This window comes from Bicyclus anynana, unplaced genomic scaffold (assembly GCF_947172395.1).
Source record: "Bicyclus anynana unplaced genomic scaffold, ilBicAnyn1.1 scaffold_61, whole genome shotgun sequence".
Classification (NCBI taxonomy): Eukaryota; Metazoa; Arthropoda; class Insecta; order Lepidoptera; family Nymphalidae; genus Bicyclus; species Bicyclus anynana.
In genome coordinates, this window is record NW_026441302.1 from 51,935 (window position 1) to 61,788 (window position 9,854).

At 37.8% G+C, this 9,854-nt stretch overlaps 1 protein-coding gene across 2 annotated transcripts in view; it reads left to right on the plus strand.

The window, feature by feature from the left end:
- The window catches only part of LOC128199856 (uncharacterized), a 56,260-nt gene extending 46,941 nt beyond the window's left edge, over window positions 1-9,319 (plus strand). Inside the window, exons 1-4 of one of the 2 annotated variants that reach the window (XM_052891033.1) lie at window positions 2,520-4,448; window positions 5,202-5,332; window positions 7,864-7,974; window positions 9,011-9,319. In XM_052891033.1, coding sequence (XP_052746993.1) covers window positions 4,379-4,448; window positions 5,202-5,332; window positions 7,864-7,974; window positions 9,011-9,118 — 420 coding nt within the window. In that variant the 5' untranslated portion in view covers window positions 2,520-4,378 and the 3' untranslated portion in view covers window positions 9,119-9,319. Of the gene's footprint in view, window positions 1-2,519; window positions 4,449-5,201; window positions 5,333-7,863; window positions 7,975-9,010 lie in introns of those variants that run through there. The other variant, XM_052891034.1, reaches the window with a different exon arrangement.
- Window positions 9,320-9,854: the final 535 nt, after the last annotated feature.

The window sequence follows — 9,854 nt, forward strand, 5'->3', positions numbered from 1 at the left end:
AATCAAAGACATCAAAAAACGGAAAAGGTGTTTAATGATTTAGCTCAGAGTCTTATAGAGGCTGAAAAAGTTTTAAAGAGTTACGTTGACAAAAACGAGAGAGCAATCGAAATACATATATAGCAAGGAAGAATATTCTTGCACATATTCCATCAAGAATTACGACGAATCCTCGGTGATTATAAATATAAAACATAGAGTTATACGAGTAATGGCTATTTCAAAAGCCGATGTGACAGAAAAGGCATTAGATGATATTAGAATATATATACATACTGGAAAACGAAATTTTAACTATTAATGTGCGTTTTGAACAGAGACAAGACGTGTACGATGAGCCCAGGGTAGACACGTTCGTAGTGCCTTATAACATAAATACCTTGTTGAGATAATGTGACAGACTGAACAGTTACATGTTAACATGTAAAAAGTATTCCACTTTTTAACAAACTTCCAAAAAGGAAGAGGTTTTATGTTCGGTTGTATGTATGTATGTTTTGTAATAATACAATGTTAATCTGTGACAGATCTTCACTTAGTGTGCTTTTATTTTAATAAACATAAAAAGTAAACAACTCTGAATAATAGTTTCGTCACTATCGAGGTATCAATATCCGAAAAAAAATATTTCAAACTTACGATTACCTTTAAAGATAACCTAACTTTTTAATACCTCTAAAAATAACATGATGGCGTTACGTATATGTTGATTTTTAAAACCGTCACTTTATTAGATAGAAAATATTGGCTATTCAATTCAATTCTAATTCTTAGTTTCAATGACAGTTGTCAATTGTGAATATTATTATTAATTGTAATTAAAAGAACTCTTATTAAAAAAATATATACCTAATAAATGAATTATAATTTATTTTGCCTAAAGGCTTGGAATTTTGTATGAAAGTGCTAATTTTTCAAAATATGAGTAGGTATACCCAAGGTAACTTGTACATACCGTACCCACCCAGATTTTATTACGGATGAATTTATGTTTATGTAATGATTCAATCAACAAAAACTCAAAAAAGTACTCTCCTACACACTTTCAATCCCAGTTTTGCCCATTTTATTTACATTTCTGCGACAAAAAGTAACAAATATTATTCTGTTGTCCAATGTTAGAGGATTAACAGATATGCAATTAAAATTGCAACAAATATTAATTAGTTTAAAATATACTTAATTCTGGAAATACCTCATCAGCAGAAATTACCTAATCTATACTAATATTATAAAGAGGTAAAGTTTGTAAGTTTGTAAGTTTGTAAGTTTGTAACAATTTTTTGAAATGCGGTAATCTTCGGAACTACTGGTCCGATTTTAAAAATTCTTTCACCAGTAGAATGCTACGTTATCGGGGAGTGCTATAGGTTATATTTTATATTTCTATCATATATAACTACTGAGTTATCGCGGGTTTTCTCTTACAGGTCGGACCGAAAAACTTACTTATTCGCATGCGCTGCCTTAACCATTGCGTATAACTAAAATAAATGTATGGAGGCTTTTTGAACCTTTAAAAGTTCTACAAAAAAGTCCGCGACACCATATATCTATCTTTTATATTTTAGCAGATATAGTACCTTTAGTACTTTAATAAATTATTTAAATTTTAAACTAAGGTTTACGTCATTATTTACACAACTAAACTTAAATCCTTATCAAAATGAATTATTTAATAATCACAAGGATATTATAGAGATAAGATTTGCCCTATACAGTATGTTAATTAGTTATATAGTTTCGGAGATAATACAAAATTTCTGAAAGTCGCAGAAATGCCGCTATATGACGCCCCGCGGTTTCAATTACGTGGTTCCCGTTTCCGTATGAATATGAGGACCAAACATAGCCTATGACACTCGCAAATAATGTAGCTTTCTATTGGTAAAAGAATTTTCCAAATCGGTCCAGTAGATCCAGAGATTACCCCCGACAACCACACAAACTTTACCTCTTTATAGTATTAGCATAAAAGTCGCTTAGGAAATTATAGTCTTTTGGTCATTGCACCACGCACAAAAGGCTGGACCAATTTTGCTGAGGGTAGGGATAGGATAGAGGTAGGGAAGGGGTAGGATAGCGGTAGGGTAGGGGTAATTTAGGGAAAGTGTAGGGTAGGGTAGGGTAGGGTACGGATAAGGTAGGGGTAGTGTAGGGTAGGGGCAAGGTAGAGGTAGGGGAAGGATATGGAACGTATAGGGTAGGGGAGGAGTAGGATAGGGGTAGGGTAGGGTAGGCTAGGGTAGGGGTAGGGTACGGGTAGGGTAGGGTTAGGGTAGGGATAAGGTAGGGGTAGGGAAGGGTTAGGGTTAGCGGTAGGGTAGGAGTAAGGTAGGGGTAGGGTAGGGGTAGATTAGGGGTAGGGTAGGATAGGGTATGGATAGGTTACGGGTAGGGTTAGGGTAGGGTAAGGTGGGGGGAGGGAAGGGTTAGCGTTAGCGGTAGGGTAGGAGTAAGGTAGGGGTAGGGTAGGGTAGGGTAGGGTAGGTAGGTTTACGAGCAGGGTAAGGTAGAGGTAGAGAAGTTTACATCAATTTTTACGCGGACGAAGTCGCGGGCGTCCGCTAGTGATTCATAAAGTCATAACCTCTTGGAAATAATAGACGATAATAATATGTATGTAGTTGTATTATCTATATAGGTAATAACTTGTTGTAAGTTTTGAACTGACTGATTTATGAATACACAACAAAACTGAAATGAAACGTCGGTGTCATAATGAGAAGTATAGTAGTAAGTATATAGGATAAACAAGTAAGTACTTTGTTTTAAGTAAGTACATAATATAGTAATCTTTTCTTTTGGCCGACACTTACTATTTAGATTAAAATCGATGTAGTTCTACTAAGCAAGGATTTTCTTATAGTTTTATCGGCAAGCCCTTCAAAACACGGCAATATTTGGCAGCAGACATTAGACGGAAAATGTTTCTACGATGTCAATGTCCGTCCATTATCAGGTCTCTGTTTATAAGAGAGAGTGATTAGAAGCTTACCCACCATGCTGCTTTAATGCCGTTTCGCGGACTTAGGGTTAAAAAAATAGATAATGACTGAGATTGATTTAACGTGCTCTACAAGGCATGGGGGTGTCCATCGTTACCTGCTGGGCTAAACTGATTTTCTAGGAGAAAAGGAAAGCTCAGTATTTCAGTTATCGAACCAAGGACACCGTGATTCGAAACCACATTCGCTAATCACTGGACCAATGAGGTATGCAGGTATGTCCGCTATAGACTTTGAAACCATCCAATCGGCAGACGAGTTTCATTACAAAACCAATACTAATAGAGCCTGGAACGCCATACATAATTAGGCTGATAATTTTACTAATGGCAAGAGAATGAAGCAATAATGGAGTTTGGAATAAATGGATTTTGAAGGTTTGAAGGGTTGACATCCTCAATCGTCCTATAACACCTATGCCAAAAAAAGTATAAGTAAATAATAATAATAATAATTTTTAATAAAAGGCAAAAAACCCAATACAAAATATGTTTAGTCTTAGCTTAGGTCTATAATAATATATTATGCATAGTCTTAAGCCTAGAAAAACTACGTCTAACTGGAATGGTTAATAAACCCAATCCAATTCCAACATGTTTTTTCCTACAGAGATTGAAGATGATTGAAGATACAGACAGACAGGTAGACAAAAAATTAGAAAAAAAATGTTGTGATGTTGAACCACATATTTTAAAATTAATTTTATTTATACGTATTAAATTATTGATGATACATAATATGAATATTGTTTCAAGAACAAATAAACAAACAAACGGAATTTCATCAATCAATCAATCTGCTAAATAATGCAAATTATCTCTTTTATCCACAGGCCACCTATTGCATGCTTTTATCATTTAGTTAGCGTGGTGGGTTTTCCCAAGAGGAAGATTTGTTAACGGATCTAAGTTATTTATTATCAACGACATTATACTGTACTTACATATTTGTTATTTATTTATTTCATTGTTTGGGTAATTTTAACGGACAAGTTAATACGAATATCATTGGTACCAAAACAAATATCAGGACGGTACCATGTGTGTGTTTATGTTTTTAGCAACCTAGCTCCAAAGCAAGCAAAAGAGAAAACAACGCAATGATTTTCAAAAATACAAACAATTTCACGTTTACATTCCCAGAGTTGTTATGTGGATCCAAAAAGAAACCATAAACTATAAAAAAACATAGCTTTACACAATGCAAACTTTTTTCCAATAACAACTATTTTTGTACCAACCGAAAATAAAACAATCAATTGTAGATAAAATTCAAACAAAGCTGTCAAACAAGCGACGCATATATCTATTCCCAATCAATGATAAAACCAATCATGGAAAAAATTTAAAACTACAAAAAAGAACGATTTTATGTTGGCGCGGTGTTTGGGAAGCTATGGATGGATCACCAATTCTACAGTACCCTGTGCACCGATATCAGGTCAGTTAATTACGATCTTCTACTTAAAGACAAAGTGTTCAGTCGTTCTTTGTTCTGCATTCTTTTTTCTGCGTTCTTTGTTCTGCGTACTTCGTTATGCGTTCTTTCTGCGTTCTGCGTCCTGCATTCCCTGTAAAGTGCAACTTCATAGCACCGTTCAGGCTGAAAGCGTGCATGAGTTCTAAGTTCTGCTTCCCACGACCAAACCCTTAAGCCAGCGGCGTGGTATGTTAAAGCTCCATACTGAGTGGATAGATCCTAGGCCCGTAATGGGGTTGTTAAAAAGAACTGATGAATTAATAATGTTATCTTGTGAATTAATTAGAAAATCACAATATGTTTATGTTCAGTCGGAATGATAATGAAATTCCTCGAGACATATTTCCAGGGATTCACTAAAATAATTCGCTACAATAACGATAATCAAATAACAATCACCAAGAACCTTAGCAAGAAGGGCAATTGTGTATTATACAACATTAACGTATCTGTTGGTAACCTAAGCCAGGGCATCGCAAAATAAAGAGCAGCTGGCCTAAATAAATAAATATGAAGCAACCTAATCCTAAGTTCTTTCAGTTCGCTTGCATTGAATGTCTGGTATCTACTACTCCTTCGTTTTTGTCTAATTCATGATAAGATGATAAGAAAACAAGAGATGCTTTCGACAACACTAGAGACAACAACTTTAGAGTGTGCAAACTTTTATCACAACTATTTTATGTTACATTCAAGATGAAAATTATGTTGTAGGGAAACGCGTAAATAACAACAGAAAGTTGTTGAAATCGTTGGTGCTAGCCACGCACGCTATCGACAGAATCGCCGTGGAGATGTACACGCCTGAGGAGATGCGCTGGCAGAAAACTCTACTAGGACACACGGTAGGTACTGTTGACATATAATTTTCAATATAAATGTAAAATAAATGAGCTAATAATTTTCTAGTTTAATTGAATAGCTATAAGTCTGTAAGCCTTAAAGTCGAGAACGGATTTTTTATTGATTTTGTTCACACAAATACAGAAGAAGTTTAAAAATAAAGAGAACTAGGATATACCCTAAGAAACAGCCAAAAACTCGATAAAACTGATGTTAATTTTGTTTCATATGGATATAGTCACTTAAATATATAGCATTTATGGTGGACCAATCGTTTGATAGTTGCGTCAAGCATGACTGTTATTCTTATTTTTTTATATTTATACATGCAGCGTAAAAAGTGGTCTATAGCAAGACTACTTTTTTCGTGTCAGCTAGTTAAAGATTTCAAGATCAAAGGTGCTTCAATGGGCGGGTTGGCAGGCTTAGGATGATTGACGATGTCAATGATAACGACCGGGACCACAGCACGGGAGCGTGATACCAAGGCCACCAACGTGCCAACTCCGGGCTTGGAACTTTGCTGAAAATTTCTTAGGACGACTCCAAGCATAGCAACGCGGCAGCAACACGCGGCAATCGCGAGACACAGCTCTGCCGATTTTTCATACATAGCCTCCGGTAAGAATAAAATATGGGCAGTAAAGTTCGATGAACGAATGACAGCGTTACGTTTTTGTGCGCAACCTATTCTGCGCACCTTTCACCGTGCGCGGGCTGCTGCACCTCGGTTGCGCACCTTTCACTTTTCAGGCGTCAGTATTGAGACGTACATAGTGTATGCTGCACAACATACACTATTTAGACATAACCGTGCGCTGCCGCCTGCTGCACCTCGGTTGCGCACCTTTCACTTTTCAGGCGTCAGTATTGAGACGTACATAGTGTATGCTGCACAACATACACTATTTAGACATAACCGTGCGCTGCCGCCTGCTGCACCTCGGTTGCGCACCTTTCACTTTTCAGGCGTCAGTATTGAGACGTACATAGTGCATGCTGCACAACATACACTATTTAGACATAACCGTGCGCTGCCGCCTGCTGCACCTCGGTTGCGCACCTTTCACTTTTCAGGCGTCAGTATTGAGACGTACATAGTGCATGCTGCACAACATACACTATTTAGACATAACCGTGCGCTGCCACCTGCTGCATCTCGGTTGCGCACCTTTCACTTTTAAGGCGTACGTATTGAGACGTACATAGTGTATGCTGCACAACATACACTATTTAGACATCACCGTGCGCTGCCGCCAACTGCTGCACCTCGATTGCGCACCTTTCACTTTTCAGGCGTCAGTATTGAGACGTACATAGTGCATGCTGCACAACATACACTATTTAGACATCACCGTGCGCTGCCGCCTGCTGCACCTCGGTTGCGCACCTTTCACTTTTCAGGCGTAGTATTGAGACGTACATAGTGCATGCTGCACAACATGCACTATTTAGACATCACCGTGCGCTGCCGCCAACTGCTGCACCTCGATTGCGCACCTTTCACTTTTCGGGCGTGGTTATTGAGACGTATATAGTGTATGCTGTACAACATACACTATTTAGACATCACCGTGCGCTGCCGCCAACTGCTGCACCTCGATTGCGCACCTTTCACTTTTCGGGCGTGGTTATTGAGACGTATATAGTGTATGCTGTACAACATACACTATTTAGACATCACCGTGCGCTGCCGCCAACTGCTGCACCTCGATTGCGCACCTTTCACTTTTCGGGCGTGGTTATTGAGACGTATATAGTGTATGCTGTACAACATACACTATTTAGACATCACCGTGCGCTGCCGCCAACTGCTGCACCTCGATTGCGCACCTTTCACTTTTCGGGCGTGGTTATTGAGACGTATATAGTGTATGCTGTACAACATACACTATTTAAACAGACGATTTGAAAGAGTAAACTACATTCGTGCGTCGGAGCCGACACACACTTTTTTTATGTATGTACATCGATTACTCAAAGACTCCTGAACCGATTTGAAAAATTCTTTTTTGTTTTAAAGGATGTCCTCCTTATGTAGTTCCATATTCATTCATGAAGTTCAAATTAGTGGGCACGTATATAGGTTTTGAAGTCGGTTGTATTTTTTTATTAAATTTGTAAGCGGAACGCCTCAAAATGTGTAAGCGGAACTCTTGTTTCGGGGAGTGAGCAAGTTTAAATTAATTACATAAATATCTCTCCTTCTAAATCCAAGGTCGTGCGTGCAAAAATATATTTGTGATAAATATATATCATAATGATCATGATGTATTTCAGTGACCGGGTATAATATTAGGTTAGATTAGTAGCAACAGTTTAACATAGTACTATACATATTAAATACCAATATTAGAAATGTGAAATTTTGTCGGTCTGTAATATCAAAACCAAAACACATTTGCAACAAAAATTAAAACCACTGCTCTACCATGACCATTTTTCTGAAATATTTTCTCGTATCGTACTTTTTACATAGTCTGGTTATAGTTTTGAATCTTTATTTGTATCAAATATTTAGTTTGTGTTCCAGGTCATGTTTGCCAGCGCGCTGGTGGTGGTGGGCGTGTGGTGGCTGGTGAAGACCGCGCTGGCGCTGCTCATCAACCTCGTGTGTCCCATCCTCGTCGTCGTGCTCGCTGTGGTAACCCAGGAATAAAATATTTATTTATGACCATACCTTTTTTCTCGAAAAAAAAAACGACCGACCGCGGCGACCCCGCACTACAAAGCGCAGTGTTGGTCGACTCCCCACCAGGTGGACTGACGACATCAAGCGAGTCGCAGGTATTCGATGGATGCAGATGGCTCAGTATCGTGATGTTTGGAAGTCCCTTCAAAAGGCCTATGTCCTGCAGTGGACGTCCATCGGCTGACATGATGATGATGATACCTTTTTTTATTCTTTACAAGTTAGCCCTTGCGATCTCATCTTATGTTATGTGAAGATGCAGTCTTAAATGGATGCTGGTTTACTTGGAAAAGGTACAAATTCTACCCATATCTTTGACGGTTTTAATGCAGCACCGGAACGCTTAATAGCTTGGCAGGTGTCTGTCCCTAGGGTGGCCACCAGCAGAACAGACCAGAGCTAATTTTGAAAATCCTATAGTGATTTGTGTTGGGAACCGGACCTCTCAGTTGAGAACCACAGCTCTACGAACTGCGCCAGAGAGAACATCATATTGTATTCATAATAAGGTTGACGCAAAGTAGGCTTTATCTTCATCTATGTACAAACAAGGTTTATTTCGGAGTGGCTCTGCAAGAATAAGATTGTTTTAATGTGGACTCGTACAAAATTTCTTCTTTACTAATACGCACCGCTTTTCGGAATACCCTTCCCAAGTCCTTTTCTGATTCTTATAGCTTGGCTAACTTGGGTACGATTCGATTCCATCTTAGACTGCATCATCACTTACCTTCAGGTGAGATTGTAGTCAATGGTTAACTTGTAAACAAATAAAAAAAAAAACTTGGGTACACGAGTGAATAGGCATCTCTAAAGGGAAGCGTGTCCTTTCTAAGATATATCTAATATCTACACTTACTATCAGGTGCGGTCATGGTAAAACGCAAGCCTATACAGAATTCTGAAGAGATAATTTAGTCATGCAACCGCTTACTCGTATTTTTGAACTTGTATTTAATCTGTAATAATTGTATCATTCTTCACTTAGGTTTGCGTCCCGCAATTACGCGTCCCTCTGCTGGGACAAAACTACCCTCTTCTTGCGAACATTCTGAGAAGTATCCTGCTGAAATTGGCCGAAAACATTAAAGTGTAAACGTTGAAGGAATATAGACTATCGTGGTTTTTGTAGAACAGAAATAATTTGGCCTGTGCCGTGACGTGGTAAAACCACTCTTCTTTTGCGATACGAAGCTTTATTCCGGTCCTGAATCGGATAAGCAATTACAAAAAAGAGTAAAATCATTGTAAGATTTACTGAAACATCCATGTAAATAAATACAGTTTCTTCTAATAATTATTGTTTAAATTATACACTATAATTTTGATTATATCATAAAATGTTAATATGCGTGTTAACAACCTAACGTCTAATGGTGGTAACTGGTGGTTGATCCAGTGTAATTTGAAATTGTTCTTATACCTAGCAGCCAGGAGTTAGGATGTTGTAGTTACACCCGTGCTTTGGAGAGCATCATCATCATCATTAAGGTTTAAGATGATATTTATTCTCATAAAATGCTTAACCGCTAACATGAGAACATAATTTTTAACCTTAATTAACTTATATTACTTCGCCATCATGTTTTTTGCTATTACTCACTTAATGCATTCGTTCAGTGATAATTATTTAAACTGCTGTGGATAACTTATTATGTAATCTGCTTGTTTAGTTTTAATTACATTGAGTGAGTTTACATTTTTAATTGGTGTCGGTATTTCATTGTAAAATTTGGCTCCTTCATTATCATCCTCATCATATCTAAAACTGGCATCGTAGCGTGGTGGTTCTTAGCTCCATATCTTTTGAGAACAGAGGTCTGGTCATAAAA